Source organism: Trypanosoma grayi, assembly GCF_000691245.1.
Source record: "Trypanosoma grayi strain ANR4 Tgr_319_V1, whole genome shotgun sequence".
Taxonomy (NCBI): Eukaryota; Euglenozoa; class Kinetoplastea; order Trypanosomatida; family Trypanosomatidae; genus Trypanosoma; species Trypanosoma grayi.
The window spans coordinates 1-18,020 of NW_008825938.1; the positions used below are offsets into that span (position 1 = coordinate 1).

Below are 18,020 nucleotides of genomic sequence, written 5' to 3' on the forward strand. Positions count from 1 at the left end.
CCACTGCGCATGTAACGAAGAAAAGAAATGTAAAAATGAAAAAAAAATACCACAAGACAGAAATGACCGATAAATAATTTATATATATATATATATATATATATATATATATATATATCCTGATGACCATTGGTCACCTCTTTGCCCTTAACGAGCATACTGGCGTCTGGAATACTCAATTCGCACAACGAGCTCCGTGGTTGGCCACTCCAAGCCCTGAATAGAGAGAGAAGACAGAGACTGTGGAGCCAATTTGTCTTGGATTAGATCTGCAGGTTGAGCCTATCACCAAAACTAGTCAAAAGTGCCAACTTTTCGAATTCATCAAAGGTGATGTAACCGTCACGATTCAAATCTACCTCAATAAATGTCTTGTCAACAATCTGCTGCAACTGAACCCCTGTCAAGTTCGATCCAACCATGATCTTCAGTGTCTCATAAAGATCCCGGTTGCTGATCTTACCATCCCTATCAATGTCATACATCATGTACGTAAAGCGCAGTTTCTCTTGCTTATCCGCTTCCGGTGAGAACACAGAAAGCGCCTTGGCAAACTCCATAAAGTTAATCTTGTCATCACCGTTGGTATCCACAACCGCCAGTACCCTCCCCAGCAGGGGGTTGGAGGCCACTGAAGAGATCGTATTGAACGTATCACGAGAGATAAAGCCTTTGCCCTCATGGTCGAGTGTTGCGAAACGCTTGTGAAGCCGCACAATCTGCGCTTCAGACAGCGTTGTTGACTCTTGCAACTTGCGCACTACTTCAGGGGAAAGGGGGCGCTTCTCACTCATGGCGATAATAGCCTTTTTCCCTATGTCTGTACTGAACTTAAATCGAGAGCACCCTTCAAGAAAAATAAGCACAGAGCGTTGCTTCTGGTCGCCTTAGACGCACTCCCCCTGACTTTCACCACCGTTGAAGCACGGATAAACGAGTTAAGCAAAAAAAAAAAAACGAAAAAAAACAGGCAAAAAAAAAAACGGAATGGAGTACTCTGTGAAAATGGCCCAGGAAGCAAGCAACGAAGCAACAAACAAGAGTGCGAAACTGGTAGAGTAGAAAAGGGACAGTAAGGGGGAAAGTAAGCACGGTTGCACATCTCTCCTTTCTTCCCCTTCTCTCTGCGTTCGCACTCACACTTGTACATGAAAAGAAAATGCATCCTTAGGGTGAGGGTTTCAGGTGCGAACCATCCATGTCAACGGAATTCATCGCGTTGTACAATATGCTCGAGGCACACAACACGGCGCGTGTTGACTCCGGCGTCAGAAGAGTGGCGCCATCTACGATGGAGAGGTCTAAGCCATTCGCCAGCTCTAAGGCCGCCGCCATTTTGTCCCATTCTCCCCGCAAATTTCCAAACAAATTCAACTCTGCCCATGCGGAAACAACCGCAGGGGACAAGGTGGCCACTGATATCACTCCGGTGTTTTCCGGGTCGAATGCCCTGAATAGTGCCCGCACGTTACGATCCATTGCAGGGTGAAAAGCGTGTTCCACAATGAACGAAAAGAATGAAGAAAGCAAAACGGTATCATCCTCCCGGTAGCCAGGTACGGATGAGAGCATCTGCTGCGCATATTCGCAGCTCACCATGTTGGGAACGAGTTGTGCACAGACATCGCACAGCTCCTCGAGGTTCAGCCGCAACGCAACACCACTGGCACCCTGATGCTGTTGTCTCTGCCAAGCACTACCTTTCCTCTGTGTGAGAGTGTCGTAAAGGTCATACAGTGGTACACCACACAAGAGTCCAATGATGGGGTTAACTTCTACAAAAGTAGAGGTAAGTGAGAAACGGCGGGAAGGTTCCCCACAATGTCTCTTTTCGAACTCTTCAATCTGCTTCAAAACTTCCACCGGCAGTTGTTGGCTATTGCTATTGTCCTTCACCGGAGACACCGGCGCGTACATAGCCCTTCGGAGAAAGTAGTCCAGAGAGTTCTGCAAGTTTTCAGCCCCAGTACTTGCTCCGAGTACAGGCGAGGCTGTTTGCCTACGCCACTTTCCTGTGCTTATCTGTAATACATAGCGTGGCGGCGGCGGCTCTTGGGTGAACATCGACGCTCGCTTTCTCTCTCTCTCTCTCTCTCACTCTCAATGTATGTGTGTATGTGTATGTATGTTTAGGGGCCTTGGACTCTTTTCTCCCTTTTTTTCACGGTGCTCGTTGTGCTTGCCGCCCGCCACCTCATTCAAATCCCCCATCAGCAGTAGCAGCAGCCAAAACAATTCGGAGCGAGAAGAGAAGAGAAGAGAAAAACAAAAACCATAAAGGGAGAAAATGCAGCACCAAACACACACAGACATACACAAGAATACAACCGACAAAAGATGGGCTTGTGCTCACACAGTAAACAGTCTTCCCGGCATGTTTCTCCCTTTCACCACCAGTACAACGATACATGGTGTAGGGGAGGCTAACAAGGGAAAAGAATGACAGGAATCACAGGGGTTTGTAGTGCGTCCATGCGTCGCTCTGTTCACATTCCTCCTCTCTGTCGCTCCTTCTTCCTCCCACAGAGAGAACAACAAAATCGGAGAACAAATAATCGGTACACTCACTCCTCCTCCTCTCTCATCCCACCCCTTAATCACACCAGCACACAGATAAATACACCCACAAAAAGACATGATATCTCACCCTTTGTTGCTCCTTTTCTCTCTCTCCCTCTTCATCCCTCTTCTCCCTCGTTCTGAGTTACAAATTCCCTCACTACTGTCCTACTCTATCATACTTAAACCATGTCGTAAACTTCTAGAGCATAGAAACGACGCATAACGGTGTCTGTCACTGCTGCGTCGTGCTACCACCAAGCAAAACACGTCCTCCACTATTACTCATTCCAACAACGAAGATACAAATTAATGCAGCTGTAGCAATATTGGCGCTAGTAACATTAGTAGTAGTGGTAATAGTAGTAGTAGTAGTAGTAGTAGTAGTAGTAGTAGTAGTAGTAGTGGTGGTGGTGGTGGTGGTGGGAAAAATAGCTGAGGCGCGAAAAGGAGACAATATCAAGCGAAAAAATGGGAATGAAACAGAAGCACGNAATGCAGCTGTAGCAATATTGGCGCTAGTAACATTAGTAGTAGTGGTAATAGTAGTAGTAGTAGTAGTAGTAGTAGTAGTAGTAGTAGTGGTGGTGGTGGTGGTGGGAAAAATAGCTGAGGCGCGAAAAGGAGACAATATCAAGCGAAAAAATGGGAATGAAACAGAAGCACGTAGGAGGTTGGGGGGAGTGGGCATCTACACTGTAGGCAGCGATGACGGTGGCTCTACTTCTGCAAAAGCAATAATCGCTGGAGCACTCTCCTGGTTAAGCTCCTTCTTCTTCTTTAGGGGAGGGGGGATGCTGTGCGCGCTACCGTAGTCTTTCTGGAGGAAGGGATGCTGCAGTAACTCGACCGCAGTGGGACGACAACGGTGGTCTAAAGTAAGGCACGCGCGTATAAAATCGATGTAAAGGGGATCATCGTAGCCAAAAAGTGTCTCGGGCAGCATGCCAGGAACGGGGAAGTGGAACACCAGCTCTTTCCCATCTTTGTTTTCGTAAAAAGCGCCATACTTTGTGACAAAGTGTTGTGTATTTCGTCCCTCATGCAAAATGGAAGCCGGCAACTCACCACACACAGCACAGATTGACGCTAGCATTTGTGGCAAAGAGTTATTCTCGAACAAAATGTTGCCTGTAGCTAATTCCGCGAGAACAGCACCCAAAGACCAAATGTCGACGCGACCATCGTACTTGCAGCCAAGGACTACCTCAGGGGCACGGTAGCACCGCGACTGAACGTACGAGCTGAGGTTATCTGTCAGATAACAACTACTTCCAAGGTCGATGATCTTCACCTCGCATCGGCTGAAGGACTTGATGAGAATATTCTCTGGTTTGAGATCACAATGTATCAGCCCAAGATCGTGTAGAAACCGTAGTCCTGTAAGAATCTGCCTCGCTATAGACTGCAGACGGGCTAGCGTAAAGTAAAACTCCGTTTCCTCGTCCCGATTAAACTTGCTGAACTGGTACAAGTTATCACGGAGCAACTCGGTTACTATGAACATGTGCTCTTTGTAATAAAAATAGTCCAATAGCTGAACCACACAGTTCCCTTCTGTATTGCCGGCAGAGTTGATCAGCTTCAGTAACTTGATTTCGTCAATGCTCTGGTCGAAGAAATCCTTTGAGTTGCGTACCACCTTGAGGCACACTTCCCTATCCTCCTTCAGATCCATGCATCGTACCGTGCGGGAAAATGCAGCAGAGTCTAGGTACTGCAGCATCTGGTAACGCCCCGCAACCACGGAGTCGACAACGATGGCCAGGTCCTTCTCCTCCTCAAAGCCCGTCTTACCGGCCTCGTAGACCACACGGAGATAAAAGGAATCCAAACGAAGATTAGATGGTGGCGGTTCCTTGTAATACGGTTTCGTCGGCACGAGCTGCACCTCACCACGCTGCTGCGCTAGCCTATATGTCTCCATATTGGAGCCAGCACCATTCGGGAAGCTCGGCGCGAGATGCTCTTCGCCCATCAGCCTCCACAAATCCTCATCCACCCCCACGGAAGTTACCACGCGGTGTTTTGTCTGCAACACCTGAAGCGTCGGGGGAACAGAACAGGAGTTCTTGCGCGAACGGTTCGACGACGCGGAGGAGCGATCTATGCGTTGGCTCTTCTTCTCCCGCGCGGCCTTGTTGGTCTCCTGCTGCTTCACCAGCACCTGCCACTGCTCAACAAAAAGCTGCAGGCACTGCGAGAACCCGAGGTAGCGGAGGAAGGCACTGAACTCCTTCGCTTTGGTGTGGTCGCTGGGAGAAAGAGCAGGCGGCATCTTTTTTTCCACTTCAATCTATTGTCCTTTTTTGTTATAGGTTTTGTTTATTGTTGTTGTTGTTGGAAGGGGAAGAGGAGTGTTACTCAATATATATATATATATAAGGGTGTTTCCTTTTTTTTCTATTCCTTTGGTTGCGCGAAGCACGGCTGCAACAGGCCAAGGTGTATGAATACAGCGAAGCCAAGGTCCCTACTCCTCTGACTGTTTTCCCCGGGCACGATGCCCACAACAAAAAGAAAAAAAAAAGGAACGGGCTCCCTTCTTTTCCTTCCCCTCCACACACGGAGAATGAAAGTAGAAAATAAAAGACAGCAAGAAGAACAAGAGCCGCAAGCGATGAAGGCCTCAGAGGCAGCGGCTCCCCCGCACCGCCACAGAGGGGCGCTCACATACAGACAGGGGCGCAACAGCACCAGGAAGGCGTCGAGCGAGCGACAGACACTCATAAAAAATGAGTGCACCCTCAAGAAAGGAAGAGATGTTGTCCTGTGTTGAGCTCGTGTCGTATTGCTCTTCATTCCATTTTTCCTTTTTTCTTTGTTTTCCTTCAAATCTCCCCCTTTGCGTCCTCTATATATGTGCAGCAGCCAGCCACAAACCACAGCGCAAAGGGGTACACATCGCAAAGGAAAACAAAACCTAAAACAAATGAGTCTATGGATCACTCGATGCAAGTCTCCGCCACCCCTCCGCGTCCCACCTCTCGCAGTGAAAAGGTGTGACCCCATCTACAGCTTCATGAAGGATTCGCACGCTTTCAGAACTTCAGGGCAATCCCTCAATTCCACTAATTTGCGCGACAATTCCGCATCGGTTACGCCAGCACGTAACAAGTCACCAACGTGTCCTCCCTGCTTTTTGACACCTTTTGTGAGAACACCGTCCAAGTCACCGTACTTCTTCAAAAGCTGCAGCGCGCGGGTCTTACCAATACCCTTTATACCAGGAACATTGTCTGAGGAGTCCCCAGAGAGGGATTTGTAGTCCCGGATTAGTTTCGGGTGCACCCCAACACGTTCAATGACACCCTTCTCAGACACGAGGTGCTTCGTGCGAATATCGTAGTGGTAACATTTGTTTGCCTCGTCGATAAGCTGGTAGAGATCGTAGTCATGCGACATCACAACTGTCGGTATTTTGAACTGCTGATTGTACAAAGCCAATGTGGCGATCATGTCGTCCGCTTCTGCATCAACTTTTTTGAGTTTTGCATCGAAGTCTGGGACAATGAGAAGGGTGTTCTTAGGCTCTCCCATGAACACCTTAGTCGCCACTTTCTTGATTACTGAGAGCTCCGGACCATGTTCGCGTTCCTCGCGGTTTGCCTTGTACTGCGAGTACATCTCACGACGTCCGCCATCACCCTGGTCGAAGCAGATGATGACTTTGTTGTGCTTCGGGGTGTGGGCGTACTCCACCTGGGGAGACAACAGATGCTGCATCAGGTGACTGGGATCAAAGCTGTGCGCTGTGGCAATTATGTGTCGTGCGTTCGTTATGGTGAACCGCTTCACATCGACTGGGGTCTTCTTACTAGTGTAGCTCCAGCGGTGGTACCAGCGGTGTACCAAGGCGGGCCCGTCGATGAGCACCACAGCACGCTCGCGCACACTCATCAGCACCGCCACACCTACACACGACTCTCTCCAACCCTAACTGTGAATACAGCAGTCATAAAAAGAGGAGTCTGGCGTTAAAAGCATACCACAAAACAGATTTAAACAAATAATAATAATTATAATTATAATAAAGTTTTTGCCTCACTTTCTCGCACTGATTCCTATCAGAATCGTAATTATGATGGCATCTTGTGTTTGCAAAGCACTACAGGCCTCTCTCTAACGGCGCGACATCGCCTCTATACCAACCGAGGCGGGAGGATACAAGCCACGTGAGCGGAACTGTTGCAGCCTTTCTGTCACCTCCAGCGCAAGACCACCATGATCCACAAGGCGTCCGGCAACCTGCAACTGCAAACCACGCACAGTCAAATTGGCATCTTGATGCAGGGAACACAAGTATGAGGCACACAACGGTGCCAATGACACCATGATACTCTCCCGCGAAAGTCCATCATCTACAAATGCCCACAACCTCTCCCGAACAACGTCGTCCGGGTTTCTGTGCAGCTTCCATACTGTACGCAGAAGTGGTACACTAAAAAATGAGTCAGCGACGTGCGGAGAACGCACCAGCACAATCATGAAGCTCAGGACCGTGGATTGAAGAGCAATGCTGCCCAATCCGCGCGTCAATTCCTCCTCACGCACAAGCGACCCAGCAGTAGTCCATCCGACAGACGTTGTGCTTGCGGCGCCAAGAACGCTGTATATGGCATCACAAGCATCGTGGCTACATTTCCCTAAACGACGGGCAGCAGCCTCTCCCCACACCGATGCAAACCTCAAATTATTGCTATCATGACCACGGAGGGCAACAGCACACGAACGACACACAAAACAAAAGATAAATTCATCTTCGCATTGCGTAAGAGTCCATTCGATCCTTTCGAGTAGTTGTTGTGGTAGATCCATGTGACGACTGATAATGCCGGTGATAGCAAGGTAATTTGCAACAAGAAGTGGGTCGTGCTCGAACGCGTCTAATGTCGCCGATGCAATAAAAGGAATCACGTCAGTGTAACGATTCAAAAAATTACACAATATTTCATTCTCTGATGATTCTGGATTATTTTCATCAAATAAGCGAAGAACCCGCTCATTCTTGAATGACGCCGAAAGCAACTCACCGACGAATGGTGCCAAGTGAGACGGCACAACAGCTAGCAAGCTCAGCAAAGCCGGCCTCACACTAGTCGCCCTGACAAGATCATCGTGGGACACCCCGTTCACCAGAAAACGGGCAACAATGCTCGTCGTGTCCAGGGAAAGGAAGTCCTCTGCATCAGCCTTACCATTGCTGGCGTCGAAGAGACACTTGAAGCCATCCCCCAAAACGGCGTACACATCGTGGTTCCCGACGGTTTCCGCCTCGTTTAGGAGTGCTGCCGCCGCCTCCTGTTGGCCCTGGCGCCACATGTGGAGAATTCGCTCTGGTGCCATAAGCCGTGTCAACTCCGTCCTTGCATCTCGCGCCTCAACAATGTTCTCCGAGGAGAGGGTGGCAGCTAAACGAGACGCCTGCTCCATATTCGCAAACCCAGTCTGCAAATAAGAGCACAGCAGATAATAAGCCAGAAAAATAAGAGGATTTCTCTCCTTCTCTCTCCCGTACAAAACACACCACAAAGCAAGGGATGAGACTTCCAAAGGCAAAAAAAAAAAGCAAGGGCTTTTAGTACAGGTGTTCACTTGCACGAGCAATGCTCACATCAATATATAGATTGAGGCTAACGAAACTAATAATAGTAATAGTACAACACTATGATTCAGTCATCTTGCGATGATGGCATACAGGATGGTGAAGATAAGAACGCAACCGCTGGCAAGGGCTGCTGCAATACCACTCACGTTGGCATTCAGGGCACGGCCGACACGGGGCGAGTTTGAAGCAGTAATCACACAGTTTCTGAACCGTAGCTTCAGATTTCACGTTGCCTGCCTCTATAGTAACGGCACAATCTAATATTTGGGGGGAAGGGAGAGGCTGGCTTGCTCCTGTTTGTAGCATATGGGCCTGCAACTCCCGTAAACGCTCCTCACACACCTTCAATCGAATCAACAGCTCTTCCTGCTGCTGCACTGTGGTTTCCAGACACTTCACCACTGTACCTAAAGTATTAGCCTCGAATGATGTAGATGATGATGCCATAAATCTACAAGCCCCTTCCTTCTGAGATCGGGTGGAAAAAGCCAAAGATGGAAGGAGACGTGCACCGATCAGAACAAGACTTTCTGTTGCAAACGCTAAATAAAAAAACAACAACCATAAACGCAAAGGCAAGGAGGAGATAACAAGGTGAAATATACAAAAAAAAGCTGTTGCCTTTTCTTCACGATAAGCTGCCGGTTTGCAGCTAAGAAGGAGGGTTCCCTCCCCAGTGCCTCAGGACCTCCAATTCCTCCCGTGTCGCACGGAGTAGTAGTGCTTTCTCCAACAACTCGGCACGTTGATCATTTTGCATTTGTGCAAAGGACGCGCGTAACTCCAGCAAAACCTCTGTAGAATTACGTAGATGCCCATCTACAGCGCAGCAGTATATTTTTGCCTCAGCCAATTTTGTATCTTTGGCAGCAGACTCCCGTCGCAGCACATTGAAGGCTGTTGCGCACTGCGCCAAATCTGCCTGAAGAATTTTACTTGAAGTCAAAGCTGAAGCCAATTTCGCTCTTGTCTCACACAGCTCCTCAGCAGCGTGACATAGTGACGCACTCATATAGGTGTTCCGAGACTTCATACAGCAGAGTTCTGCATTCTGTCGTGCAATCGTGCTATGCAGCATTGGTGAAAAACATGGAGGAACGCCCCCACCAGCCTCAGTTAATCTTTGAAGCACCAATGACCATGAAGAGATCAAAAGCTGCGCAATACTGTCGACATAATCCATCATAAGGTTGAATCGAGCCATAATATTAGAGTGGGCAACCGACAGCAGCATACCGATCTCCAAAGTAGAGCTCGCTAGAGACGGTAACATTTCCATCAAAACGTTGTTACACTCCTTCCAGTGATCAAGGATCACAGCGACCGCATCCTGACAATGCTCAGCAATAATCGCGGCATCCATATCCCAGCGAGGCGAGAGACAGTGTAACTTCTTCTCCTTCACCGCCATCTCCTGTTCTAACGCCATATTCAGGGTAAGGCTACATGTACACACTTCCTGTCCATCCACTTGCAAAATCACCCGTTTTTCCATGAGTGAAGACAGCACCTCATCTGGCACCATCTGTAGAAAGTTTATATGGCGCACGGCACCCACATTAACATTCAACACCATGACGACGAAGGGAGACTGTTCCAAAAGAGGACTGTAAAACACAAACGCATTGCCCTCGTGTGACCTCATCTCAATTGGGCACCATGATGATGTAGCAACATCAAAGAGCATTGCATGGAAATTTTTTTCCACAACTGAAACCTCATTCGGTAGCGTGACTGCCACGGTCGTGAAGTGACCCTTCACAGCATCTATCCAGCGAATCTCTGAACCGTTTTCAAGCGAAAAATACTCCACTGCTTGAAAAGCGACGAATTGATCGAGGAGCTGTTGGCTTGACAGCCACTCTCCAACCAGTGTGCAGTAAGTACTCCCTCTGACAGATCCTTCATATGTTTTTCCGTCACCACCAGCACTGACGACATAAAACACCTCATTATTTTTGTGAACAGAAGCCCCAACCACCAGCACAGCATCTTCACTAGGGCTTGTATTCCCCCGTTTCAAAAGAAGACCACACCTTGAGCTGGACTTCAAACGCTCCGTCATAAAAGGGAAAGAAAATGGAGTAAGTGCCACATACGACCCTACGCTACATCCACAGCTAGCTGAAATAAGGTCTCCTATGGTCATTGAATTATATGTATCCAGTTCCATTAGCGCAGAAGCCAGCGCCGTACACCACCAAAGAGGATTTTCATCACTGCCGTAAGCTCTAATATGGTTCAAGACCGTGCTAAGTTGTTTTGGCAGTTGCCTCCGCCACTGCCACCATCCCTCCACATTGACACCTACAAATGCACAATCAGAGAAACGAACATCCAACTTCACATTCTCAATCCATCGTCCACTAGCACATATCGCGAGAGCAAGCCTTTCGGCACCTTTAGTGTAGTGAATGGAGGTAGGGGTCAGAAGTCCGTATGAATAAGATACCGGAGTGGCTTCGACGCCTCGCGAGGTCGACATATGCCCGATTGTTCTGAAGCTTGAAGGTGGACACGCGGTCAGCTCCAGCTCCAACTCGTTGAGAGTTTGCGTCGTCTTTTCATATGTAGCCATTCGGCCCTCAAAAGAAACTACATTAACGTTTGCATCACCAAAGTCTCTGAGTGTTTGCGTCGCACGTTCACTGGTGAGTGTGCATTTGCCAGATGCACCAACTTGAGCACCTGCATCTTTTCTCTCAATCTCTGCCGCAAAGTTAGCCGCCAAACCAGGTACCTTATTTTGGTCTCTCTTCTCCTCTCGCATCAATGCCAGCTCTTCGGCTAAACTGTTTCTCTCATTCAAAAGTTGCCGCATAAGTTGTTCCATTCTTGTCCCTTTTTCATTGAGGTCCTTCAGGGCCACCTTGTGCCTCTTATGCATCTCAGCAAGCTCTTTGTTAAGCCGTTCATTATCCCTCTGCAACTGGTCTATATGTTCAACCTTGCTAACTTTGTGCAGCTCCGCTATACCATCTAGAACTCTCTCAACGCGGCTTGCTGTCCACTCCATTGTCCCCTTTCGATATCGTCTTCAATGCATAATCAAAAGGTACAATTGTGAGTTGAGAATCGGCACAACACACATACAAAGGCAAGTTATGCAAACGAACCTTATCAGCATGAGAGAGGTAGGACACTATATTTGCATACCAGAGATTCATAAGGGTCGCCATTAACCACACAAATCATTGTCTGATGTTATTGTAACCAATCAGAGACTACAAGTACAATACACAATTTAGCCACCTACTATGTGGCAAACAAGGAGGACACGCTCTGAGCACGGCAGGAATCAATACTGTTCACTCATGCATGGCTTATCGCCACGTCGTATCAAATAAAAAGGACAATAACAGGTTGAAGACAATGACTTTTTTTCATACAAAAAAAATCTGACCCGGGCAAAACACAAAAAAAAAAGAATATTTACAATATACACAGAAAATTTACCCTTTGTGAAGTTTTATTCTTGCCGGAGCATTGTAGGTGCAGGAAGAGTTCCCTCCTTCCTTCTACACCCCCCCCCCCCCNCCCCTGCAAACACACACTGAGACAAGGTTACAGCTACACAGCCTGGGCATGCTCTTCAGCACTAGCCATGCCAGTCTCTCCAACGCATGGGATATGCTTTTCCAAAAGGAGCTTATCATCTGATGCCGCAGTACAACTCATTCTTCAGTACTAGGGACACTGATCAACATTTGGTCACCAATTATCACAACAGTGCAAGGTCACCACCCGTTTTTTGTATCAAGTCATGGAGCTCCACAGACCACCAATACAATAAGCCAATAGGCTCCACCAAGAATAAGCCGCCTCGTATATATGGGATACTCACTTTATTACTCGTGTAGTAATGGTCACACATGAGGGCTGGCACATTTACTTGAGGTATAAAGAATGGGCAGTCTGTCAAATAGGTGGTCAAGAACGAAAATGTTTCAGAATCGCCCGGACGCATCACTTCTGGCAGACATATATTTTATTCCAATGCACCCCACGGAAAACAAAAACGAAAGAAACCCACGCCAAGATTGCAACAGCACGGTTGAGAAGTAACCTGTACTTGTAGAGCAAAACTCTTTCACAGCAAAGCACATGGAATTTGTAGACGAGACATATAGGACAGAAGTTTCGAATGGTAACGACATGGAGAAGGAGCGCCCCTCACATCCCGCATATTTTTTCCCGCCCCCGTTGCGTCGAGGTGTCAATACGGCACTACCACGCGCAATAAAGGCATCAGAAAGCCTTTGCGTCTGAGTGTCTGCGTGCTTGACGGGGTAAACAAAATGCAAGGACACGACATACCCTTGAGACAGAGTGCATGTAAAACAGTCTTTCTAAAATAATATCTTGAGTGTGTCCCTCTTCTTTTCATTACCTGGAGAGAATAAGAGAAGATTTTTAACAACTTACAAGCCAATTTCCTCAGCAAATAGTGCACATTGCCCTGAATGTTTCTCCCATATCAGAACAACTCAGACAGTTTAACACGCATAGAGTATCAAAAGAGCGAAGCGACGCTTCTTTTCGCCTCCCCACTCCAGTTTTCTTACTCAGCACTACTCTCTCTCCCTTTTCCTTATTTCCATTCGCTCCCTCGTGACGTCCACCGATCTTCTCTCTCTCTCTCTGCATTGTCGCAACCTCGACTACATTTTACTATATATATATATATATATATATATATATGTGTACCAAGGGATTCAAGATTAAACAAGCATGATGCAAAAGAGAACAACAGTTTGTCAACCACACCTCCACTCAACCAGAACCAGTGGTGTGTCACCCCCACAGAGTTCACATAAGAAGAAGGAGGAAAAACGACATTATCAATCGTTTTGAGTCCCTCCTCACTCTCGCAAGTGCACCACGCCCTCTTCCTTTCGTTCTCCCCACACTCATTTTCTTTAGTTTTTTTTTTGGTGGTCTTGGGAGAGGGCTTTCCTTTTTTTGATTTTCATTTGTTTGTTTTTGTTTTCCTCATCTAATTATACAACAGCTCAGCTCCACCTTGGGTCTCTCTTCCGCACCCCAAGAAGAAGTAACTTCATTTTTTTTTTCTTTTTTTTTTGGTTTCCTTCCATTAGATCCCTTTGAATAACCAAAACAGCTCTTCTTCACACACTGTACAATCACACAATTGCCTGGGGTGTCTCACTCAAAAACAGCAAGACTCAACTGGAGAGCTGCTGGTGCGCCGCCGCCCGTGGCTCCCTGCCGTGATACCAGTCACGGTGCGGTGACACTGCATCGCACTCTTGCCTATGCAGCTCCAGTTGACGATTGCTATCCCCCTCCACAACAGCATGGCGGCTATTGGTAATTCTGTGGACGATGCTCTCAATTTTTCCCTCCAGTTTTTTTGCATATGGTGCATTTCTAATCGTCGGCATGAGGGGACGGACGACGGAAACGAGTGTTTCAGCTTGTGCAATTGAACAAATTGTGAGAGCAGTTTGTAGCACATAGTTACCAAAATCGTCTTGAATTAGTCGAGCCACAACATCTGGAGAACACATGGTTTCCACGTACATCTCCTGCACCGGCTGAGACGCGCCACGTAACACTTTCTCCATGACGTTAGAGCTAAATTTGTTCATGCACAATTGCACTAGATGCGGAAGGAACGCAATTGCAATTGTGTCGGTAGTCTTGCTGTTGTTAGACTCCAGGACGTACTGAAGCACATAATTCCCGAAAGGGTCCTCGGCGATTTGCAAGCAACAACCCAAAATATGCTTCACTAACGTTTCTCTCTGCGAATCAGAAGCATACTCGAGGCAACGCTGAAGCACACAGCAGCCTTGTTTGTTCTTGGCAATAGATACACAATCTCCTGCTACAGCGGTGTAGATAAAATCCTTATCGGCATGATTGAATCGCTGCAATACCTTTTGTATGACATGGTTACCGTGGGCATCCTTAACCAACTGGACAACATCCTTAGACAACGCCTCTCGCAAAATATTCATTTCTTCCCGCGTGGCAATCGTCTCAATCATTTTCTGCACACTAAACGTCCCGTGTGGAGTGAGAGCAATAACGGTAATATGGGGGGCAGCAACACGAGCCACATCATATCGCACATCGGGTGGCATGATGTCAAAAAGTTTCTGAACGAGAAAATTGGCGTATTGATCCGTCATCAATTCAGCAACGTGCGGAACAATTTCATTCATGATGACGCGGGCGATTTCCCTGTCGAAGTTGGAGTCTCCCAGAAGGCGTTGTAGAAACCGACAGCCATGCTGATCTTTCGCAGTTTCGTAAACTGTACCGCGCAGGTTGTCGGCTGTCGTGCTACTACCGTAAGCGCGCACCGCAACATGTGGGTGATGGTAAGCGGTTACAGGGTGATTATTCCACTCCAAGTACTGAGCAGTACTCCTGTCCTTCCCTCTCCCAGATGCATCGTCCATTGGCATGATTATCTGCGGATTAAGGTGTTCAGGCGCGACAACATGTGACATCTGTGTGGGTGTCATCCCTCGCTTACCCACAGGTGAAGAGGCTGCATAAGAAACAGTTGCGGCGATGCTTTTCGGCGACGGCTCAAACGGTGGCGCATCGACACGCATAATGCTCGACTGAGAAGGCGTTGCAGCTTGTGGATGACTAAAAAGATTGCGCGGTAAAGGAGAACTAAAAGGATTCTGCGTACTGGTCCACGCAATGTTGGTATTATGTCTGTGGCTACTTAAGGGTATGCTGTCGGCTGGAGTTGCAGAAGGCGTGGCGAAGACCTGTGAGCATTTTGTGTAGACGCCGATGGGTTTGGCTGCCTTGTCTTCGCCCTCACCCACTCCGCTCTCCAGGAATCCCGCAAGATTAAATTCAGCGCTTTTGTACTCGTCCTCGTGCACGGTCCACATCTACTATAGGTATACAACAACAGCTGTACGCGACCGAGGCGAGAAAAAAAAAAGGGAAAGTAGATAAGAAATACCTCAAATAGTGTACATATACAATGCCCATCCCTTAACACTAACGGCCGTACCGATTGAGCCAAGCTTCTCCCTCAGCCCCTATGCAGTGCACCGTCTTTGGTGGTGGTGGTGGTAACATCGAGACTATGAAGCAAATCAGCAGCATCCACCAAAGACAGCTCGGCACCATTAGCAACACTGCAAGAGGCCGAGTTGTCAGAACATATTTGTACGTTGGCATGAGGCAATTCGGCAACAGACGTGTCAGTCCAGGGAAACAATTGATTGTCTACAGCATTAAAAGAGCACTCCCTTCGAAAGACGAGAGAGTAAGCGTATAGGGATAGCGCTGTAAAAGTCGTCACAAAATAGCAGATAGGCTCCATTACGTCCCAATCATACACAATAAACGTCAGATAGGCCAAAAGAGTCATTTGTGACCCACTGATAAGGGAAATAGCAGCCCAAAAATCGCGTCGACACGTTACATTCTTTGGTGCGCAAGTGGCAGCGCTTCCACTATGTGTGCCAACATGTTGTGAAGAACATGCGTGGGTTCCGTGTAAAAGCTTGGGGAGATGCGCCTTGATATGCACAGCATCTACAACATCAGAAGGTTTAGTATATACACAGCCACGTACCATAATTACCTCTCGCGCACGATGAAGCGTTTGCAGGAAGTCCTCCGCCTCGCGCAAGGTCATTCGCTCACTAATTGGCACATACGGATTTGACGTGCACAACGCAATAAATTCTTCCCTCGTGAATACACTCTTGTGGCTACAATCCGCTGCACACCGCACCTGAAGCCTCTTCTTGAGGAACCGCATACCAGCACATGATACCTGAGGCGCTAGTGTTCCCCGAGACATGAGCAATTCACTAATATGATGGCGAGCAAAGAAGCAGCAAGAGAAAGGGGAAAAAAAGCAGGAGCGATGCGTTTATGTGCGCACCTATTCATATAGATAGCTACACAACCAAGCGCACTTCTCTTTTTTTGCAACTTGGTTGTTTTCTTTTTTGGTGTTGCTGTATTCATTTCTGATGATTTTCATTTTTTTTTTTTGCTTTCGTTGCAAGAGAAACATTCCCAGTGAGGCAGAAGGGGACACAGACATCGTCAGTTCCAGAGAAAGGCCCCGCCAAGCACGCTAAATCTGGTCCAAGTAATCCTTTAGTTGATCAACTGAAAGCAATTCGAACTTTCCTTCGCTCACACGTCCAACCTGTGTGTTTTCTGCCGTCATCTTCCCGTCAAATCCTTCTTTTAGCGTCAGAAGAGCTGTGTGTACCGCATCCTCTATCTCCATTTCATTTGTATAGCGCTTCTCCAGAAACGTCTTGGCGTCGGAGCTCCCCTTTCCAATGGATGTGGCCTTCCACGCCCAGAAGGTACCGCTGGGATCCAATTGATACAAGTGGTTACCCTGGGCATCAGCTCCCGCGACGAGGAGGGAGCAGCCAAAAGGACGGACACCACCTGATTGCGTGAACTCCTGATAAAGAGAACTGATCCGACGAACCAACTGACTAACCGGCATGGGTTCATGGTAAGTCAAACGGTACCTCTGGCAGGCCCTCCGGGCAGCGTCGACAAGTACACGGCAATCAGGGCCAATCCCACTGTAAGTGCAACCGACATGATCATCAAGAAGAAACACTTTGTTCACTGTGGAGGACTCTGCGAGAGGAGATGTGGTCTTCTTCTCTGCAGCGATGACAACGCCATCCGTAGCCTTAACACCCAAGGCGGTTGTACCTTTGCCTGCAGCTGTCGTTGCATACTCGATCTGCACCAGCCTCCCTGATGGGCTGAAGGTTGTAAGGCCGTACGATGATTCGGACATGGGTAACAATAGAATAAAATCTTTCGACTCTTTCAATACTTTTGTTGTCGTCAAAATAGCGAAACCCAAGATATATGAGAAGCAAAAAAGTCAGTAAAACAAAAGAATTTCTCCCAGTAATTTCATAGCATCTTTCCCAAAGGGTCTCCCAATGATTTTCACAAACAAGAAACTGACATTTCCTTCATTGGCTAGAAAATCCTAACGGCACACCCGCCCCACTGATATAAAGACACCCATGCTATAATCACCACTGAAATAAAACGCAAAATCCTACCTATCATACCTTCTTTATTCCTAATCGTAGACGGGCTTCTTACCCTTCACAAACACATCGTGAAGAATGGGAGCCTTCTCACGGAAGTCCACAGCATCGGGGTCGTAGAGAGGCTCAAAGTCTCGATCCAGCCAGAACTCATATGCACCCTTTCGGTTTTTCTTCACAGGCTGGTACAGAGGCTCAAACTCCTTCCATGGTTTTACGCCATAGAGGATAACGTGGTCAAAGTGTCCTAAAGCACGCTTTTCCTCCCACTTCTCAAGCCACGCCTCGTGCATCATTCGCTCCAGGTACCATCGCATCTTCTTGCACATTGAGTGATCCTCACCCCAGTTACCAATGCAATGAAGCCACTGGTAGTATGCAAGGATACCATTCTTCTGCTTGTTGTGAGTGCCACAAAAACGCGGATCATTGAAGTCACTGAAGTGAGGAACAGCGGGCATATCCTCACGCTGGATCTTGTACTTCTTATGGTCAACGAACGGCATTTTTTCCCTTCAAATATCTTACAGGGCTGAGAACATGGTTGTACAACCGAGAAGAAGAAAAAAAAAGCGAAACTCATTTAATTTAACAAAAAGTATCTGTTTTAAAAACACTATACTTCTTTATTTCCAAAACCGGTTTTTTTTTTTTAAACCGGAAACGTATTCATAAACAAAATAAAAAAGAAACAAAAAAAGGATCTCAGCAAGTCTCAACACGACGAAGCTTCGCGTTGCCGTTGATGAGGCGCACATCAAGCTCATGGGCCTTGCGCACGATGGCCTTCCGCGACTTGG

The 18,020-nt window shown here is 47.5% G+C and overlaps 11 protein-coding genes across 11 annotated transcripts; all 11 read right to left on the reverse strand.

Annotated features, from left to right (window-relative positions):
• Positions 1–263: 263 nt before the first annotated feature.
• DQ04_03191000 (calcineurin B subunit) lies at positions 264–794 on the reverse strand (the record flags this gene model as incomplete). The annotated part of the gene is made up of 1 exon (XM_009312608.1): positions 264–794. One exon carries the CDS (start codon positions 792–794, stop codon positions 264–266), a length of 531 nt encoding a protein of 176 aa, XP_009310883.1.
• A 373-nt stretch (positions 795–1,167) lies between these two features.
• Positions 1,168–2,064, reverse strand: DQ04_03191010 (hypothetical protein; the record flags this gene model as incomplete). The annotated part of the gene is made up of 1 exon (XM_009312609.1): positions 1,168–2,064. One exon carries the CDS (start codon positions 2,062–2,064, stop codon positions 1,168–1,170), a length of 897 nt encoding a protein of 298 aa, XP_009310884.1.
• Positions 2,065–3,250: 1,186 nt separating this feature from the next.
• DQ04_03191020 (protein kinase) lies at positions 3,251–4,837 on the reverse strand (the record flags this gene model as incomplete). The annotated part of the gene is made up of 1 exon (XM_009312610.1): positions 3,251–4,837. The coding sequence occupies one exon, from the start codon at positions 4,835–4,837 to the stop codon at positions 3,251–3,253; it is 1,587 nt and encodes a 528-aa protein (XP_009310885.1).
• Positions 4,838–5,571: 734 nt separating this feature from the next.
• On the reverse strand, positions 5,572–6,459 carry DQ04_03191030 (mitochondrial structure specific endonuclease I (SSE-1); the record flags this gene model as incomplete). Its single annotated transcript, XM_009312611.1, has 1 exon — positions 5,572–6,459. One exon carries the CDS (start codon positions 6,457–6,459, stop codon positions 5,572–5,574), a length of 888 nt encoding a protein of 295 aa, XP_009310886.1.
• A 222-nt stretch (positions 6,460–6,681) lies between these two features.
• DQ04_03191040 (hypothetical protein) lies at positions 6,682–7,992 on the reverse strand (the record flags this gene model as incomplete). The annotated part of the gene is made up of 1 exon (XM_009312612.1): positions 6,682–7,992. The coding sequence occupies one exon, from the start codon at positions 7,990–7,992 to the stop codon at positions 6,682–6,684; it is 1,311 nt and encodes a 436-aa protein (XP_009310887.1).
• Positions 7,993–8,224: 232 nt separating this feature from the next.
• DQ04_03191050 (hypothetical protein) lies at positions 8,225–8,614 on the reverse strand (the record flags this gene model as incomplete). The annotated part of the gene is made up of 1 exon (XM_009312613.1): positions 8,225–8,614. The coding sequence occupies one exon, from the start codon at positions 8,612–8,614 to the stop codon at positions 8,225–8,227; it is 390 nt and encodes a 129-aa protein (XP_009310888.1).
• A 205-nt stretch (positions 8,615–8,819) lies between these two features.
• DQ04_03191060 (hypothetical protein) lies at positions 8,820–11,183 on the reverse strand (the record flags this gene model as incomplete). The annotated part of the gene is made up of 1 exon (XM_009312614.1): positions 8,820–11,183. The coding sequence occupies one exon, from the start codon at positions 11,181–11,183 to the stop codon at positions 8,820–8,822; it is 2,364 nt and encodes a 787-aa protein (XP_009310889.1).
• Positions 11,184–13,353: 2,170 nt separating this feature from the next.
• DQ04_03191070 (putative pumilio/PUF RNA binding protein 3) lies at positions 13,354–15,051 on the reverse strand (the record flags this gene model as incomplete). Its single annotated transcript, XM_009312615.1, has 1 exon — positions 13,354–15,051. One exon carries the CDS (start codon positions 15,049–15,051, stop codon positions 13,354–13,356), a length of 1,698 nt encoding a protein of 565 aa, XP_009310890.1.
• Positions 15,052–15,197: 146 nt separating this feature from the next.
• Positions 15,198–15,977, reverse strand: DQ04_03191080 (hypothetical protein; the record flags this gene model as incomplete). Its single annotated transcript, XM_009312616.1, has 1 exon — positions 15,198–15,977. The coding sequence occupies one exon, from the start codon at positions 15,975–15,977 to the stop codon at positions 15,198–15,200; it is 780 nt and encodes a 259-aa protein (XP_009310891.1).
• A 282-nt stretch (positions 15,978–16,259) lies between these two features.
• DQ04_03191090 (proteasome alpha 2 subunit) lies at positions 16,260–16,955 on the reverse strand (the record flags this gene model as incomplete). Its single annotated transcript, XM_009312617.1, has 1 exon — positions 16,260–16,955. The coding sequence occupies one exon, from the start codon at positions 16,953–16,955 to the stop codon at positions 16,260–16,262; it is 696 nt and encodes a 231-aa protein (XP_009310892.1).
• Positions 16,956–17,252: 297 nt separating this feature from the next.
• DQ04_03191100 (putative cytochrome c oxidase subunit VI) lies at positions 17,253–17,726 on the reverse strand (the record flags this gene model as incomplete). The annotated part of the gene is made up of 1 exon (XM_009312618.1): positions 17,253–17,726. One exon carries the CDS (start codon positions 17,724–17,726, stop codon positions 17,253–17,255), a length of 474 nt encoding a protein of 157 aa, XP_009310893.1.
• Positions 17,727–18,020: the final 294 nt, after the last annotated feature.